Raw genomic sequence first — 21271 nt, 5'->3', positions numbered from 1 at the left:
GTAAAAATATGGAATAGATTGTTTCTATCTTCTTCTTCTCTAAGTTCTATCATGTTTCAGTTTTTTCACTCAAAGTTTACAGTTTACTCTAATAAACAGGCCTCTAAATGGTCACCGAAAATTACACATTTCAGATAATTACAGTCATTACAAATATTGAGATGAGACTGAGACTACTATAACACTGTGACAAAGTTATAGTAGTCTCAGGATGAGAAAACCGTACTGAGATTAAAATTGATTTTAAAACATAAATATATGTATACAATATGGATTGTACACGACAAAGAAACTTCCATCATTCGGTCGTGACATCAAATAAAACATCGTTACTATAATCTAAGGTGGTGTATGGTGTATTGGTGTCTTTCACCATCTTTGATTGTAATTCAGTAACACACGGAACCCAAGGTCTAAATTTTGTATCAAATCTGAGACTACTATAACACATACTAAGTAGTCTCAGATCAAATTAGAAAAATTTGGTTGAAAAATGTAGAAAACTAATCAAAATTTTAATTTTAAAGAAGAATAAATTTAGCGACAAGAAGCGACAAGAAGACTATTTAAAATTAGATATAAAGAAATTTGTATTTAATTTTTTTTTCAATATATATACGAACAGATATTTTTCATATTATATTGATGACCATTGATAGATGAAGAAATAAAACATTTGTGAGGAAGAAAGAGATTGAGCTTTTTTTTTTTTTTTTTATTAAATATGAGGGGGGGTAGGAGGGGTCCTGATCCCGAAATCCCGGGCTTAAAAACACGAAATCCCGAGGTCCCGAATTTAAAAAAAGTTAAATCCCGGATCCCGAAATTTGAAAAACAGAATTCCCGGGTCCCGAAGGGGTAAATCCCGAAATCCCGAGCTTAAAAACACCCGATCCCGGAGTCCCGATAAAGGTCCTATCCCCCCTCAAATATGAAGAATATGTATAATATGTCTCTGGTATAAGATATTGTATGTATCTGTTTTCAGCAAAGTCAAAGTATGAATAAACGAATGGAGATATAGATGAAGTGGGCATAATAGAATATAATCTTTTGATTCATTTGCTTAATGCTATATGATCCTATATGCTCTAACTGTAATCTTGTTATGTCATTGCGATGCTTTATTTGTAGAACTCTCAGCCACGCTTTGTCATCTCTATTATTTAAGCGTTTTTCCAGACCCCACGACGAGGACGTGGTTCTACCTTGGGTCCATTTAAAAAAAAAATATTTTAGTTTTAAAATTTTTAAAAACATGAAATATTATTTTCTTTTTAACAGTATAATTCATTGTTCTTGATATGAACAACATTAGATGTGGCTTCACCCTAAGGTAATAACAGTACACACAATATGGAACATCAAATGAATTTTGTATCAAATCTGAGACTACTATAACACATACTGAGTAGTCTCAGATCAAATTAGCAAGGCGCGTGTCCCTTGTTTTATTGCTACTGACAATAACATCCAATTAACACCTTCAACTTTGTACACGCGTCAGACTATACAATTACACGCGCCAGAATATACAATCATTGTAAATAGTGAAGACCTGTTGGAAAGTCAAAATTGTCATTAATTTCCTTTGATCTTCAAACAATATGCATAAACATGATAAATATCGTTTAATGAGGCAATACACAAAATTTTTAAAATTTTCTTTTCCTCTTGTTTGATTTCAGTTCTTTGTATTTCACAATTTGTGTCTGTATTTTCAGGACAATGATGCACACATAATTCATTTTAACGTAATATATATTGTACAAAAAGACTTTTAAAAAACAAATTATAAGATAAATAATATGTTCTAAAACACAAGGAAAAGTAATCTCATAATACAACAGGGCAAACGTAATACTGGCTGTTATACATATTAAATGATAAAATATTATGTAAATAAATGTTCCATTTTGTTTCTATCAATATTAACTTTCTTGTCGCTAAAATTGTTTTCTTTTGCATATTCTTTTAATATCTATTTGGAATAAGTCATTTCAATTTTGAAAAAAATATGTTTTCTTGTCGCCAAATAGTTGCTTGTCGTTTCTTGTCGCTAAAATAATTCTTCTTGTTGCTTCTTGTCGCTTCTTGACGCTTCTTGTCGCTAATTAGTGAGACCGAAATTTATAGGATTTTAACTTATAAAAATCAATATTTACAATAGAAGATTATTTTGCTTAAACTATAATGTTTTTAAATTCAGTATCATCGTAAGGATAACTCCAATATTGTGCATTTCTGAAGGAATCTTCATGAAATTTTGAAATTTTATATTTTAGCCTGAAAAAATGTACGAATACGTACCCTATCTTATCTATTCTCAAAGCATTGACTGAAAGGTATCTTCTTGTATTTTATTTTAAAATTCTATCATTTAGTTTAGCTTCTAATCTCATAAAGATGTATTTTCAGGTATAATCCATACGAAATTCGTCATTTTGTCACAACCTGTAAATTCAGAAAATGAACGGTGACCTATCATTCTTATTATATTTTTGAAAATATCACAATATGTACTACATTTTGGCTGAGACTATTATACTCGTATAATAGTCCCAGATTTTTGCAAAGTATGAACAAATTCTATAATTTTTAATTTATACCCCATACCACATTAAGTATACAAAAGTTATCAGTTTTCTAGTTATAAAAGGTATATAGATAAAAGTTTATACAAGAAAAATCTCAATATAGAATAAAACTAGTTATATAACACGACCAAAGAAGTACATGGCCAAAACGACCAAGACCAAACCCACTCCTTGGTCGTGTCATGGTCGTTTCGGCTATATGTACCACTTCGGTCATGTTATTAAACAATTTTTAATCTATATTGAATTATAGAAACGTATTTTGTCCAAGTTTACGATCTTCTGAGGCATACTTATTAATTAAACACAGATACTGTCCTGTTTTCACACTAAATGGTCCTATATTGAGCTGCTTTTTTCATTTTCTATTTGTACTTATTTCTCCCTTTGCAACCCGACATTTGAAACATCAACATATACTACAAACGCCACTTGCAAAAGATTAAACTCTTAACAATGATTTATCTGTTCTATGTTCTTTTGGAATATAAATTAAAAAAAATAATAGCTCATATTCTCTCTTTGTACCAAAACTACATAAAAGTCCAGACAATGTTATAATGCTTGATCTGCCTAAAGCTCATTAAAACCTATTTCCAAACAAGTACAATTTGTGTCAGCAATCAAAGTAGGGTTTCAGATTTACTGTGAAACAATCAACTCTAGCGGAGGTGTGAATCAGATGTGGATATTTAAAAATCCCAAGATCTGTAAGAATGCATTCTATAAGGGAAACCTGATTTTTTTTACTAATATTGGAAAAGATTGCAGAAAAATTGTAGTGATGAAGCAGAATATACAATAGTAATAACATACTATCTTTAAAGAAAATTGAGACGCATTTCTTTTGAAATAATATAAATTAGATAACTTTTCCATCCAATACAAACTGTTGGTGACGGCTTCTGCTGTTGTATTCTTTATGGTTGGGTTGTTGTCTCTTTGACACATTCCCCATTGCCATTCTCAGTTTTATTTTATAAAAACATCCAATTATTAATTTAAAAGACAAATTTAAGGATTTAGTCCTTCTATGCATAAAAAGAATGCAAACGTAGATAAAAATAGCTTGTCCTAAGAAGGAACAAATCATATACTTTTTCATTAAAAAATAACTCTGATTGTCAATAATGAAGGACAAAAATTCTCTTAGTCGATATCGTCAAGTTGCTTTTTTTACAACACATTTTGTACGTTTGCAAGACATATTTAAAAAAATAACAATTTAGTCTAATTAAAACCAGCCCCCACTATCCACTTGCGTAAAACCCTGCTCTCACCTAGGACAATGGTGTAAACAGTACAACATAGAACAAACTATAAAAATCAGATTGATACAAATAGAAATACATCTAACAAAAACGCAGAGTGGACGGTGGACGGGTACTTGTAATATGGCCAAACAACTAAAAGACACCAAGTACTGATCTGAGAGTACGTGCAGTTACTGACAGCTAGTCCGAAGTCACTAACAACTAATAAGTAATCACGCATCTTAGTCAGTACACATTCAACATCCAAGGCGGATTTAGTGTAAAAACGTCATAAACATTCAGAGAAAGTTTTTTTTTTTTAAGAATTGCTTTGAATGATCTTTTTTAGAAAGATCTTTTTTTCCTCGTGCTATGTCTTTTTCTGTATTGAACATTAATTTGAGATAAAAAAAAATATATCATATTTTCCATTTAATTTTCATGATATGATCAGTGCATATGATTTTATATACTAATTACTATAATTCTTTTATATGACAGTGTTGGTAATTTTAGTTTCATTATTTTTTAAGGGAAGTTAGATTTTAGAAACCCAAATTTGCAGCCGTGTTGCTCTTTTCTGTGCATATTCTACTTTGTCTACATACTAGGATCTACGCTGAACTATATTCAATTCTTTTAATCTGGGAATGTTCCTAATATAATAAATCTTTCTTTTCTTCAGTACGCCAGTAATTAATGTCACATGACACCGTGTTCAAAATGGCCAATAACAAGAATCCGCAAGCGAAGAAATCTGAGAGAGCGCCTTCGAAGAAATCTCTGCCTCCACCAACAAATATCAGTTCATTCATAGTAATTCTGATCCTTACACTGTGTAAAAAAGTTTTGCTGATAGATACGGCTGTAAAAATTGGAACGTATTTGTTAATAGTTCTGGTAGGATCGGTTATTGCTGACTTTTCAGTTTTACCAAAGTTCTATTTAGCAGAGAAACACAACATATTGAACAGATTTTTCGTCCGGATGGGATGGGGCTGGACATTTATCTTACTATCAATGTACATATTCATGACCAGCTATGTTTACTCACTAGGAAACTTGAAGAATGTACTTAAACATTTGTGTCGCTTGGCTGTTGCAACATTTTGGTGGTATTTCATCACATCAGCATTCCGCAGAGTTGAAGAAATTGTAGGTGTATGTTCAGAACCAACCAAAGGTAGTAAGATGTCTTGTATTAAATCTGGAAAGTTATGGTTAGGATTTGATATATCAGGGCATACTTTCCTATTAATTCATTGTTTGCTAACAATATCAGAGGAAGTGCGATGCTTTAAAGATTGGAAGAAATTAGAACAGATTTTAACAGAAGATAATATAGTTGATAAAAGAAACTTGAAGAAATCAGAAGTAGAGAATTCAATAGAAGCATTCTATTTACTATCACCATACATCAAGGCAATATTTACATCCTTGGCCATTTGCACTGTGATTTTTGAATTTATGTTATTGATAACAACTGTTTATAGATTTCATACACTTTCACAGAAAGTAACAGCAGCTTTTATAGCAGTTGGATGTTGGTTTATTAGCTACAGAATCTTAGTACCTAGCAGCTTTGATGTGATAAAGAAATCTGGTGACAGTGTGCTGAAATTTACAAAACTTGATTGAAAATTAAAAGAGCCATATTATGCTTTATTTTTTAAGTTAACTTTGTTATAAATTCTAAAGGAAAAGATCAGTACAATTTATAGTCCTTTGGTTACATAGCATGAACATAATGAAAGAAAATTATTTATTATTATGATATTATCATTTCAAATGCATGATACATGTGTACATGTATGTTCACTTCTGTTTCCATTTATAAACATGTTTAACCATTATATTATTACATGTATAAACATGTGTCAGTATATCATGTATAACAGACCATGTTGAATATTCCACTTAATACATTAGATTTACAAAAATGTTTCACTTTAAATATCAATTTCTCTGATCAGTATTATTACATGTATATCTACATATGTACTTGTAAGTTGAACAATTCTTTATTAATGCCATTTAAAAGGGTAGTCTGACACCTGTGAACATGGTGAAAAGAAGGAATTTAAAACAGATACATACAATAAGTTTGAAACCAAGAGGAATTTGAAGGTACAGGTGGGGTTGGACTACATAAGAGGTTATTATAATCCTGCTATTAACATGATTAAGAGCTACAATTAATGTAGCTTGGACATGAGCACTGTACATGTACAATGTACATGTACATCAAAGTTTATAACTGCAACACAATCATGACAATCATGATAATGTGTGATCAACTATTTTATAATTCTGTGTGTGTGTATTTCATTATCTATTATAACATTACAGCCAAAAGATTTATTTGAAGTAAGTTTGATCTGGAAATAACTAAATATGCTAAGTATTCATAATTGTGTGTTCATTAACGATATACGTAACATGTACATGTACAAATGAAAATTTGGCAAATCCTAAATGATTATAAGTTAAGATACTATTTTAGTTTAAAAAAGAAAATTGAATTTTTGAGCATAATATGGTCATGATGGTACAGTTTGTTATTTGTTTTGTGTGTTACTGTTCAATTAGTACGAAATTAAAGCAATTAGACATGATAGAAGTCTACTTTCAGTCTGTTGTAAATCCATTGCTTTAGTTGTTTTGGTTTTACCCTACAACCTACATGTATAGCTAGTGCCAAACCATTTTATATTGTTATTATATTTTATTTGAAGATTTATTTTCTGTTTGAGATGTTTTTATTTTTATAACAGGCATGTTTGATATGTACATGTACCTTTGATAACATGTTTAATTTTCTACTTATTTTTTTCTAGTTTTATATAAATGATTTTGAGAGACGGTGTTCTTTGTTTTTTTATATGTTTTCATTATTTATGTGTCATATATTCAAATTTTTCAATTAAAAAAAAACCTTTTTTAATGATTTTTTTAAATCCTGGGGCATAATGCCATATTAAGTTATTCAGTAGTTAGGTAGATGAATGTGATGAATATATTCAGTTAGTCCGAGATTACTCTGACGTCCAATGGCTGTTTTGCCAGACAAGCTCCACGGCCCCAGCTTGTCTGGCAAAACAGTCGTTTGACGTCAAAGTTATCTCGGACTAATATTCAGTGTGGATGCATGTATACATTATTAATGTTCATATTTATGTGGTAAAAAACTAAAAGTATGTGTACACAATTTAGTTTCAAATATGAAATTTATATTCATGTTATTGTTCACTACCATGATTTCTATGTGTACATACAAATGTACTTACAGTACAATAAACAGCTTAAGGATAATCTTGATATTGATAGGACTCTGGCTAATGTTTACTGGGACGCATACCTTGAAATGCATAGGTTTATGATAAAGACAAGAAATCATTTGTTAAGGACTCGTGTACAATATGTAAGCACCTTAAATGATATATATATACCTAAAAGACCTGTGTCGTCCTGAACATGCATGAAATATTTGCCACTGGACATTAAGCAACCAACAATCTATCAATAAAACTAATAACTAAAATATTACAATGAATTAATTGTGTATGAAGGGATTCCCTGGATTAATATTCACCAGGGCCTGGAGTGCTCAAGAAGTCTAAAAGTAAAGGTTATACATCTTCTAAAAGATGTGTCAGTAGTAAAGGACATTCACAGCCACAGCATTAATTATTCTTTTTTTTAAACTTTTGATTCAGGCAAGTCAGTTTTGAAGTTGGACAAGTTGATTTTTCTTGCAACTTGCCTTACAGTTATACCGTGTATCATCGTACAGTGGATATTGGTACTAACCAAGCGGGCGTGAGCAATTTTGATCTTACACAGTAACGAAAAATCTTTGTTTTGTTTACAAAAATTAAGTCACAATATCAATGTGTACTTCAATCTAAACATAATTGCTGTTATAAGAAATGATTTGGTCGTAGGTTGATGATTAGAGATGTCTCATTATTTTCCCAAAACAAGAGGGATTACTAAAAGCATGTGCAAATACTTGTAAAAGAAGTTGGCCCTCGTCTCATCTGATATAATTCTATATTCATTGCAACTCTTTTTTCTGATAGAAGGTCAATGTGTTTGTGTAATAAGTATAGCTGTTTCAATAATTGGCATTGAAATCTTTCATACATATGTTATTATTATTCGATATTTTATTCCTAAAGAAGCGTTGTGTACGGTGTTTAGCTGACCACATAAATCCTTATGTCAATGCTTAGTTTATTACCCAAACAGTTTCAAGGAATGAGTAATCACATGTAGGTTTATGATTGGTAACCATTACTGTTGCCCTGTATTAGGTTTCTTTCAGATAAAACATGTAAATGTCTCAACAACTGCATCGAATTTGAAAGTGGGTGTTGACTTTCACAACTATTTGCGCATGAACAAGTTAATTGTTCTTATTTGAAAATCAAAGTTTTTATATGAATAGGAAAAAATCGATGCAAAAATTTCAAATGTTGAGAAATATACATTGAATATTGATAAAGCAAAGCAAAGATCTTCGTTACATTGTAAGGTCAAAATCGATCATGCCCGCTTGGTTAGTACCTATATCCGGTGTACTGATGATACACAGTGAATTATAAAAAAAACAATAATGTAGAGGCCTGATATGGTACAGTGAAAATATCTGTTTTTTTCTAACTTTAACAGAGAAATGTTTTTATCTGAACATGATGAAGTTGTTTCCCTTATCGAAGTGTTATTTAGTATTGTCTTACATATCTGCCATATCAGCAAACCATATTGTGTATAAAAGAGTTAATAAAAGAGTTGAGCTGATTGTAAACTCTTCTGTGTCCATTTTATTGCCCGAATTACACAGACGAAAAAAGAAAGAAAAGGGTTAAGTACTGAAAAACCTGTTTAACACTTTCATTCATATTTGAAGGGTTGAATATGAATGTTCTTTGTATAAGGAATAGTTGCAGGAAGTGAAATATTTTGTCTCCTCACCCTACTAATGTGGCCTCTAGTCAATAATTTTCTTGCTGGCCATGAAAAATTAGCATTCATTTTCACACTTCATAGATTTAAACTCCACTTTAAATATGAAAATACAGATTTGGGAAATCAGATGCATTATTAGACATCCAGAGTTATTTGAAAATAAGAAAATGTACCCAGTTTTTTGCTTTTTGCCTTTTATCCTGAAAACTATTATTGATAAATAGAAAAATTAAAAGGTGAAAAATTATCAGTAGGATAAGATTAACAAATATGTGAAGTTGTGAACATGATTAAAATTGTCACTTAATTCTAAATAGAGTTATTCCCCTTTAATGATGATTTTTACCCAAAAGTGACTATTATTGAAGATGCATGTGAGCAACACAAGCTCTTTAGAGCCTTTAGTTTTTCATAGCAAAACTTCCCTAGCAAGAGGGACATCTTAACTTGTATTTTCACAATACAGTACTTTTACGCATCAAAACATTGTCAGTTTTGTGTAAAAGAAATGAATGCACACACTTTTTTGTTGCTACCTATACCTTGTGTTTACTGTTTTTTCTGAGTATTTATTATTTTGTGTTGTAACTCTGGTTTATATTATGTATAATTATATTTATACCATATCTTCTTTACAGGATTGTTTTCAATAAAAATGGGCATTGAAATAAATATTGTTATTATTTACCAAAAAGTTCAAATAGAATTTATTAGCTTAAAGGAAAAGAATGTACAGTTGTTTATTGTGCTTAGATATACATGTACTTGTTTAGCTTGGGTGTACTCTGGTGGCTGTGGTTGCATAAGAAGTGAATGCAGATAAGTACATTGACAAATGATACTAAAGGATAACCAAACTCTTTATGTCGAAAAACAAACTGACAAGGTCTTGGCTTTAAAAGACAAACAACAGAATACAAAACACAACAAGACTAACAACAGAATACAAAACACAATAAGACTAACAACAGTCTATAAAACACAACAAGACTAACAACAGAATACAAAACACAATAAGACTAACAACAGAATACAAACAACAATAAGACTAACAACAGTCTATAAAACACAACAAGACTAACAACAGAATACAAAACACAATAAGACTAACAACAGAATACAAAACACAATAAGACTAACAACAGAATACAAAACACAATAAGACTAACAACAGAATACAAAACACAATAAGACTAACAACAGAATACAAACAACAATAAGACTAACAACAGAATACAAAACACAATAAGACTAACAACAGAATACAAAACACAATAAGACTAACAACAGAATACAAAACACAATAAGACTAACAACAGAATACAAAACACAATAAGACTAACAACAGAATACAAACAACAATAAGACTAACAACAGAATACAAAACACAATAAGACTAACAACAGAATACAAAACACAATAAGACTAACAACAGAATACAAAACACAATAAGACTAACAACAGAATACAAAACACAATAAGACTAACAACAGAATACAAAACACAATAAGACTAACAACAGAATACAAAACACAATAAGACTAACAACAGAATACAAAACACAATAAGACTAACAACAGAATACAAACAACAATAAGACTAACAACAGAATACAAAACACAATAAGACTAACAACAGAATACAAACAACAATAAGACTAACAACAGTCTATAAAACACAATAAGACTAACAACAGAATACAAAACACAACAAGACTAACAACAGAATACAAAACACAATAAGACTAACAACAGAATACAAAACACAATAAGACTAACAACAGAATACAAACAACAATAAGACTAACAACAGTCTATAAAACACAACATAGAAAAATAAAGCGTGAACAAGATGAAACCAACCAATATTTTTTTTGTAGACAAAAACTATCTCAATTGCAATCTTTAAGTAAAATGGACATGCCATTTTTTGCCAATTCTTTGAATGAATGTTGGATTCTTGGAGCATCTCTGCATTGCAAACTTTTAATTTCTTTATATCCCATAGGGTAAATGTTTTGGCCCGTCAGTCCTGTTCTTGTCTTCACAACAGAATTTCATGAGACTATGTAGATAACTAGAATATATCAAGTAGATTTTTATGAGTTATATCCCTTTGAACTTGGAATTTAAGCCCAAATATACTCAGGATCCTGCAACAGTTTACCATCGCAACTCATCTTAAACCTTGGAACAGAATTTCACTGTACTTTTTACAGTGACTTGACTGTTAGTGTTGCTATTCACCAATTGCAACTCATTCAAAATTTTGACCCAATTGCAATTTGTTTTATTAAATCAAATTGTTCAACTGGTCAAAAATTTGAACAAACTGTTCAGCCAAAATGTGAAAGTGCAAAGTGATAAAATAAATCATACTTACAATCCTATAAGTCTGTAACTCCACTGTATTGATGTAATTCCTAAATCAGTCTATCAATCTGTATAGTTATATTACAGCCATTACCATACTAAAGGTGAACTTTTTTTATTTTGAATTGCTATAAAAATGTAAAAACTAAGCTTTTATAGAGTTTTTCTTTCGAAAAGTATTCTATATTTATAAGTATCACACATTATGTGAATAAAAACATTTCATATTCAGTAAAATATGTATGAAATAACAATATGCTTCCTTGGGGAGATAACCTAAAATACTATTCTTTTGAATAAAGACTTTTTGAAACCAAAAAGCGATTATCTCCCCTTCCTACAAACATATTGCAATTTCAAATATTTTACTGAATATGAAATGTTTTTATTCACATAGTGTGTGATTCTTATAAATATAGAATACTTTTCGAAAGAAAAACTCTATAAAAGCTTAGTTTTGACATTTTTATAGCAATTCAAAATAAAACAGTTCACCTTTAGTATGGTAATGGCAATAATATAACTATACAGATTGATAGACTGATTTAGGAAATACATCAATACAGTGGAGTTACAGACTTATAGGATTGTAAGTATGATTTATTTTATCACTTTGCACTTTCACATTTTGGCTGAACAGTTTGTTCAAATTTTTGACCAGTTGAACAATTTGATTTAATAAAACAAATTGCAATTGGGTCAACATTTTGAATGAGTTGCAATTGGTGAATAGCAACACTAACAGTCAAGTCACTGTAGATAGAAAAAACATAATATGCAAATGTGTAAATCAACAGGAAATTATGATTCAGCTTTTTTATTGGGATTGGGAGTCATGCCCCTTTGAATTTGGAAATTTGGCTTAAATACAGTTTTGCAATAGATTGTCATCACATCTATTGTTACAGCAAAATGACATAAGAGTGTAGATCAAGGTAATAACTTTGGTTACTTTGCTTGTTAGCTGAACTGTGAAATCATAATTAGGTTAGGTATACTACCCTTCTTTAAGAGTAAACTAGTCCGACAGATAACCAATCTATCTATCTCTAGGACCAGACTATTCCAAACGACGGTAATATGCCTAACATAATAATGATTTTGCGGTTCAACTAGCAAGCAAGCTGACCATAAATATAACCTTTACTTACACACTGAAGTCCTTTTTCTTGTAAACCACACAACAGAATGCCATGAAATTTGGTCGTTATTAAGCATAATATGTGGATCTGCATATCTACAAGAACTTTTTATTAGTTGACTTTTGTTGGAGATATGAGTCTTTGAACTAAGGAAAATATGATGAGATTTTGTTTGTCCAGTGACAATAATGGGGCATAGCCACTGCATTAGTTATGTAAGCCTGCTGACAAATGTTCTTTTATTGGAAGTGTTTGCAAAGATTTTGGTCACCTCCTTACATTTTTCATGACTTATCTCTAAATTGGAGCTTGTGGTAAGCCATATTTGTCTTTATCTAATCCTAGAACTACAGAACAAGGATCCTTCTTGGGGAGATAATTAGAACCACTTGATTCTGTCTTTACTGACCACTAATAAAAGCTTCCATTTTGATATAGCAAAGGCTGACAGTAGCGCTAAACACCGACAATTATTCCAACAACCACTGGGTTCCCTAAAATCTTACGTACATCATTGACCGTCATTTCAAGGAAATTGTTATTATATCAGTTTCAAATGGTTCCTTAGACATTAAAGATATGATAATTGGGTTTGTCTTTCATATTTTTTTCATCAATTGTAACAAATCAGGCTGTGGCTTTCACATTTTAATTGTTTCACATTATGTCACAGGTGGATTTTTTATAGCTTGCTTTTCTCTTGATTTTGCTCATTGTTGAAGGCTGTATGGTGGCCTTCAGTTGCTTACATATACATCATATGAACACTAGTGAAAAGTTGTCTCATTGGCAATCTCTTTTTTATATATTGTAGTTCAAACTTAGTACAGGCATTTCTTCACAAAGAGGTTGGTTGAATTGATTCCCTGACATGACTCTCTGATGGAAGATTCCCATGTCTTTATTGTAGTATAGTACTAGTATTATAAAAATCAACAACGTACTGTTTTCTGCTATATTTATTAACTTCTTTATTTTATAAACTCGTGGAATTTACTCCAAAAATAAAGAAGAAAAATATATAAATTAACATGATCAACCTATTACACACATTTGAAATTAAAGTACATCTTTGTCAAGTGTTTAAATTACAACATAAGTCAAGCTTTCTCTCTCCCCCAGATTTCAAATATAACTGAATTGTTGAAGATACAATCCATGGTTACAAGTATTAATGGATATGCAATGAGGGTTGAAACAATTTTCTGAGTTTTGGAAGCTGGAACTGCAATGTATAGTTAAATTTAGATTCATACCAAATTAATTTGCTTTTCTTTAAATGTTTCCTGTTAAAAATGGAGACAAGCAGTTGAAACATTTAAAATATTTTCCCCTGAAAAAGAGCAATAACTAAGCAGTGTTAAATATTATAAAGATATTTTTTATTCATTCATTCATAAGACCTTTTTGACAAATCAATTCCTTTTTATTTTGAATTCAGATGAGAAAAGTCAATACTTAAAGAGTCTTTAATCCAGTCACAAGAACAGTAAATTCATTTGGCGATGACAATGGAAGTGTTTAATGACTGGCTTTTCAGTCCTCGCACGGTTGTTATTTAGTGTGACCTAATGCAATTACTTGAATGACCCATGTTGTAAATAAAAACTGAAGACAAAACTATACTTCTGATTTACAAAAAATTAATAATCCTATAAGCACCTTTGAAATGGTACATTCATACAAAACCTTTCTGACATCACAAACAATCAATGCATTCATACCCTGTAAACATAAAATGCATATTTATCTGTTCAGTTCAATAACATGTATAACACGCTGAATAACATCTAAAAGATATTGCTTCACAACTAGACTAGGTGATACAAATTACAAAACAAAAGCAAATTAAATAATTCAACTACAAATATTTTAAGGCAATAGAGATATAAATTTTGAAGAAATATTCATTTCTGCAAATCTTAGAGGTGGATTTTTACAAAACGGCATACTATACACCGAATGACCAGTCCCAAACTTGTATAATTCTGAAGGATTTGAATTTGGTTGTTAAATGTAGAAGCTATTGTGAAAAAGAGATTGATTCCATTATCCCAAAGAGTTAAATCAATGTAAAGATATTGGTAAGGATGAATTCACCAATAACTGTGGATTCACTATTATTCGTTGGATACCAATTTTCGTGGGAACAGGTGAACCACGAATTAAAATGTTCAAATAGTAACATTTTTCTGTAGTCTTTGCATGAAGAGATTCGTAAAACCACGAAACCAAATATCAACAAAAAAGCAAGATTTCTTCAATCCACGAAAAAATAAATAAATCCACAGTAAATTCAGTAGGGTAACTAACAATCAATCAAGCAATCCTATCAAATTGAGTGTAACGTTTCTGTGGCATGATTACAGAATTATCTACTAAAGGAGGACATTTTGTTCAAAGGCTCTTTTCTACTCTTTTTGTATAGTAAATAAAATGTAAGAGAATGAAAAAAAGGTTCAATAAAAAAAATAACATATAAGGTTCCTTTCTTCATGTTATATGAAAGAAACAGCACTTTCTAAACTCAATAAATATATCAGTATATACAAATATATACAAAAACAAAAACTATACAGACTGGAACTCATACAAAATCTATGATGAATATTAACTACAAAGTTATGAATATATTTACAATGAAGGCTACAACAGTAAAACTGAAAAATAAAAAATATTTACATAACAGTATCATATAAATAACGATTCAGTTATACAACCAATAAAATCCAGAGATTCTTGAGGCCCCTCATGGGGGGGGGGGGTCCTAGTAATCACATAATCACCATTTTTTTGCCAATATAATCACACAATCATTAAATATTTGCTTATCTTTAGTAATCAAATAATCATAAACTAAAAATACAGTCCTAGGTAATCAAATAATCATGAAATATTTGGCTTAATAATCAAATAATCATTAAAAAAACGGCCAAGTAATCACATAATCAAAAACCTCATGAGGGCCCTCATTCTTTCGTGAATACTTTGTAAATGAGCATTTACTATATTTAACAAGATCTTGGACATTATAAACCAATAGTTGGTATTCAATCACAGATAATTAAAGAACACCGGTTATTCACTTTGGGCTCACTGACTACCTGCATTATAGTATTCACCTCAGATGTCATCACAAAATTATATCACATCAAGATACAAATATGTATCCACTTCAATTCGCCTTTCATTGTTCTTTTCAAAATACTGTAAATTCAGAAATTATTGTGAGGTTTTTATGATTGCGAAAAATGCGACAAGTGTTGTACACGCAATAATTTAAACTCTCATTTTGAAATATTTTATAAATTAAACAGGATTTTTCTCAAAATCGTAAAAATTAAAATTGCATGTAAGTCTAAAATGACAAAATCGCAATAATAAATGCACAAAATAATTTCTGAATTTACAGTAATTGACACAATTTTGCTTTAAAATAATCCAGTGGTAAACTAACAGGGAACTTAACAGGATCTTTAAAACCATAAACAAAATTTTCCAAGATTCTTGCACAGCCTTTAAAAATGAGAAGGCAGTTTTACTACTTTCTCTTTTTCCTGTATACTAGAAATGCGCTGGTGGAATAAACATGATTTTTTAATGGCACATATGTAAAAAAATGATATTGGAACAAATTGGTAAATATTGGAATGGGTGGGAAGTTAATCTAGGATCTAGGAATTTTAGGGGGAGGGGGCTTAACCTTAGAATTTCAATCAGCCAAACTGAATGGACAGGTAGAAATATATATACATTTGTATCACAATTTTGAATTATTTTTGTTCTTTGGTTCTTCAATTTAACATGCTCATATCTGATTGGTCTGTTTCGTAAAATCAAAAAATATATTTCCATTTACCAAGAAGATAACATTATGGAAATTGGTACACAATATACAACATTCATGAATTTCATGTATATGTACCCTGAAATCAAATACTGTCATGGTATTTGATGATGCTTTCAAAAAAATCAATTATTAAATTAAATATACAGTCAAAAAGACTTTGCATCTATATGATGGTGCAACCTACAAATGTGAAGTATATTAAAATACACTGAACATCAGTTTGAACTATGCGGACAGGTCTGATAAAATATTATCAAATATACGTTGTCTATATCTTATAAACAACACTCATTAAAACATACTCTAGCTGAGCATACCTTTTTGAGCAAGACAAAAAGCTACAATACCAAATGATACAATGAATTGACCTCAAAGTAATCAAGTAAAAGTGTAAACTTTTTCTAAATGTACCGTGGGAAATATGATGTGCGGGTTTACTAGTAAATTATATATGTAAATCGTAACAATGACCAACCAAGAGGTGTAATGAAACACTAAACATATTTTTGGTACATATTGCAATAAAATAACCAATTAATTAAACTGAACATTGTTTGGTGAATACACCTTATCGCTATTTGTCCGCCATTACTGGATATCACACAGGTTCCTGTAAAATTTTGACGTCACAATACAAAATATCTGATGCCACAATGGAAAAGTGATTGTTGCATGTGTCAAAAGTTCAAGCGGCCAGGTCAGCCAGGATTAGCGATAAGGTGTATTGTTACACAACTATGAAAAAAAATCAATAATTGGGTTCCATTTAAGGGGATTAAATGAATTCTTATACATCTTTAAGGCATGAATCAATTAGAGACATAATGAATTGTCTTAACTAAAATGTTTTACTGTACAGTACTGTAAATTCAGACATTTTTGATGCACTCATTACGACAATTGTTGGAACAATGATAAATCATTTGATTTCAGGTAGTTTTGCATACAAATAATATTATCAAAATTAAAAAATGTGAGTTTAAATTTTTGTGAAACATGTCCGTTGCAAATTTTGAAATAATAAAAACATTCAAAACTAGATGCTCCGCAGGGCGTAGCTTTATACGACCGCAGAGGTTGAACCCTGAACGGTTGGGGCAAGTATGGACACAACATTCAAGCTGGATTCAGCTCTAAATTTGGATTGTGATTAAATAGTTGACACAGCATAGGTTTCTGACACAGAATGAATGTGTTCTAATGAACTTAAAATTTTTGTTTTCTCTTAGAGCAATTCACTATGCTGTTGAATATTAATCCTCTCAAAACAAGAATGTGTCCTCAGTACACGAATGCCCCACTCGCACTATCATTTTCCATGTTCAGTGGACCGTGAAATTGGGGTAAAAACTCTAATTTGGCATTAAAATTAGAAAGATCATATCATAGGGGACATGTGTACTAAGTTTGAAGTCGATTGGACTTAAACTTTATCAAAAACTACCTTGACCAAAAACTTTAACCTGAAGCGGGACAGACGGACGGACGAACGGACGGACGAACGAACAGACGGACGGACGCACAGACCAGAAAACATAATGCCCCTCTACTATCGTAGGTGGGGCATAAAAATGTTTGAAGAAATTTTCTTTTTTATTTATGAAATTTCAAATGAGAAAAATTGAACCCAATTTTTTTAATCACATCCCCCTTTCCCTTGTTCCAAAACTAATCTCAATTAAAATTTCTAATGGAGTTTGCAACAATAACTACTCATTTAAATACATCATAAAATATTAAGATGTAAAAAAAACTGCTTGTTATCACTGAATGTTATTTATTATAATTTATCAGTTGGTAGTAAAAAGTGAATATACATTGTATATTGTATATAACAAAGATTTAAGTTGATTCTGGACAAAGAAAGATAACTCCAATTAAAACCAGGTGCTCCGCAGGGCGCAGCTTTATACGACCGCAGAGTTCGAACCCTGAACAGTTGGGGCAAGTATGGACAAAACATTCAAGCGTGATACAGCTCTGAATTTGGATTGTGATCAAATTTTTGACATTACATGGGTTTTTTTTACACAAAACAAATGTCAAGATTTTACAAATCAATTAAAAATTTCTTCTTCAAACTTTTTAAATCTAAAATTAAATAGTTGACACAGCATAGGTTTCTGACACAGAATGAATGTGGTTTAATGAACTAAAAAGTTTTTTTTGCCTTTGAGCAATTCACTATGCTGTTGAATATTAATCCTCTCAAAAAAATGTTTGAAGAAATTTTCTTTTTATTTATGAAATCTGAAATGACAAAAATTAAACCCCCCCTCCTTTTTTTCACATCCCTGTTTCCCTTTTTCCAAAACTGATATCAATTCAAATTTCTAATGGAGTTTGCAACAATAACTACTCTTTTAAATACATCATAAAATATTAAAATGTAAAATAAAGTGCTTGTTATCACTGAATGGTAAAGATTGGTTGGTAGTAAAAGTGAATATACATTGTTTATTGTATAAAACAATAAAAAAAACTTCATCAGCAACATTTTATATTGGCAAATTTCCAATGAAGTTATTTACATAAAGTTATTGGCAAATAAAAATAGAAAATGACATCATAGTCATGTCTGGCAAATGTCCAACATACATTATCTAAAAACATTTTAGATAAGATAAGGAAAAAAAGCTTCATCAGCAACATTTTATATTGGCAAATTTCCAATGAAGTTATTTACATAAAGTTATTGGCAAATGAAAATATAAAATGACATCATAGTCATGTCTGGCAAATTTCCAACATTTATTATCAACTACTATTCTATACAAAGAAAGATAACTCCAATTGAAAATTAATTGCTATTGCTCAATATTGTGCAATTAGATATTTCTTGCTATTGTGCAATACTGTGCAATTGAAAATTTCTTGCTATTGCACAATACTTGATATGGAATCCTGATTTGGACCAACTTGAAAACTGGGCCCATAATCAAAAATCAAAGTACATATTTAGATAAAGCATATCAAATAAGCCCAAGAATTTAATTTTTGTTAAAATCAAACTTAGTTTAATTTTGGACCCTTTGGACCTTAATGTAGACCAATTTGAAAACTGGACCAAAAATTAAGAATCTACATACACAGTTAGATTTGGCATATCAAAGAACCCATTTATTCAATTTTTGATGAAATCAAACAAAGTTTCATTTTGGACCCCCATTTGGACCAACTTGAAAACTAGGCCAATAATTAAAAATCCAAGTACATTTTTAAATTCAGCATATCAAAGAACCCCAAGGATTCAATTTTTGTTAAAATCAAACTAAGTTTAATTTTGGACCCTTTGGACCTTAATGTAGACCAATTTGAAAACGGGACCAAAAATTAAGAATCTACATACATAGTTAGATTCGGCATATCAAAGAACCCCAATTATTCAATTTTTGATGAAATCACACAAAGTTCAATTTTGGACCCTTTGGGCCCCTTATTCCTAAACTGTTAGGACCAAAACTCCCAAAATCAAACCCAACCTTCCTTTTATGGTCATAAACCTTGTGTTTAAATTTCATAGATTTCTATTTACTTATACTAAAGTTATGGTGCAAAAACCAAAAATAATGCTTATTTGGGCCCCTTTTTGGCCCCTAATTCATAAACTGTTGGGACCTAAACTCCCAAAATCAATCCCAACCTTCCTTTTGTAGTCATTAACATTGTGTTTAAATTTCATTGATTTCTATTTACTTAAACTAAAGTTATTGTGCAAAAACCAAGAATAATGCTAATTTGGGCCCTTTTTTGGCCCCTAATTCCTAAACTGTTAAAACCAAAACTCCCAAAATCAATCCCAACCGTTCTTTTGTGGTCATAAACCTTGTGTCAAAATTTCATAGATTTCTATTAACTTAAACTAAAGTTATAGTGCGAAAACCAAGAAAATGCTTATTTGGGCCCTTTTTGGCCCCTAATTCCTAAAATGTTGGGACCAAAACTCCCAAAATCAATACCAATCTTCCTTTTGTGGTCATAAACCTTGTGTTAAAATTTCATAGATTTCCATTCACTTTTACTAAAGTTAGAGTGCGAAAACTAAAAGTATTCGGACGCAGGACGACGACGACGACGACGACGACGACGACGCCGACGACGACGACGACGACGACGACGACGACGCCGACGCCAACGTGATAGCAATATACGACGAAAAATTTTTCAAATTTTGCGGTCGTATAAAAAAATCTTGCTATTGCACAATATTTTGCAATTAGATATTTCTTGCTTACTATTCTGGACAAAGAAAGATAACTCTAATTAAAAAAAAAATTGCTATTTCACAATATTGTGCAATTAGATATTTCTTGCCATTGCGCAATACTGTGCAATTGAAAAGACTTGCTATTGCACAATACTTAATATAATAATTTTAGATCCTGATTTGGACCAACTTGAAAACTGGGCCCATAATAAAAAATCTAAGTACATTTTTGGATTCAGCATATCAAAGAACCCCAAGATTTCAATTTTTGTTGAAATCAGACTAAGTTTAATTTTGGACCCTTTGGACTTTAGTGTAGACCAATTTGAAAACAGGACCAAAAATGAAGAATCTACATACACAGTTAGATTTGGTATATCAAAGAACCCCATTTATTCAATTTTTGATGAAATCAAACAAAGTTTAATTTTGGACCCCGATTTGGACCAACTTGAAAACTGGGCCAATAATCAAGAATCTAAGTACATTTTTAGATTCAGCATATCAAAGAACCTAACTGATTTATTTTTTGTCAAAATCAAACTAAGTTTAATTTTGGACCCTTTGGACCTTAATGTAGACCAATTTGAAAACGGGACCAAAAGTTAAGAATCTACATACACACTCATGACAGTTAGATTCGGCATATCAAAGAACCCCAATTATTCAATTTTGATGAAATCAAACAAAGTTTAATTTTGGACCCTTTGGGCCCCTTATTCTGTTGGGACCAAAACTCCCAAAATCAATACCAACCTTCCTTTTATGGTCATAAACCTTGTGTTTAAATTTCATAGATTTCTATTTACTTATACTAACGTTATGGTGCGAAAACCAAGAAAAATGCTTATTTGGGTCCCTTTTTGGCCCCTAATTCCT

The 21271-nt window shown here is 30.8% G+C and overlaps 1 protein-coding gene across 1 annotated transcript; it reads left to right on the top strand.

Moving 5' to 3' along the window:
• The first annotated feature begins 4551 nt into the window (after positions 1–4551).
• LOC139524203 (acyl-coenzyme A diphosphatase FITM2-like) lies at positions 4552–9493 on the top strand. The gene has a single exon (XM_071318858.1). The coding sequence runs from the start codon at positions 4574–4576 to the stop codon at positions 5486–5488; it is 915 nt and encodes a 304-aa protein (XP_071174959.1). The 5' UTR covers positions 4552–4573; the 3' UTR covers positions 5489–9493.
• The last annotated feature ends 11778 nt before the right edge of the window (positions 9494–21271 follow it).

Source organism: Mytilus edulis, chromosome 5 (assembly GCF_963676685.1).
Source record: "Mytilus edulis chromosome 5, xbMytEdul2.2, whole genome shotgun sequence".
Taxonomy (NCBI): Eukaryota; Metazoa; Mollusca; class Bivalvia; order Mytilida; family Mytilidae; genus Mytilus; species Mytilus edulis.
The sequence above is the reverse complement of the archived record's forward strand: the minus strand, read 5'-3'. Positions and strand labels throughout refer to the sequence as shown.

What these genes read in the sequence shown, in the direction of transcription:
- LOC139524203 (XM_071318858.1), top strand. Translation starts at nt 4,574, where the DNA reads ATGGCCAATAACAAGAATCCGCAAGCGAAGAAATCTGAGAGAGCGCCT.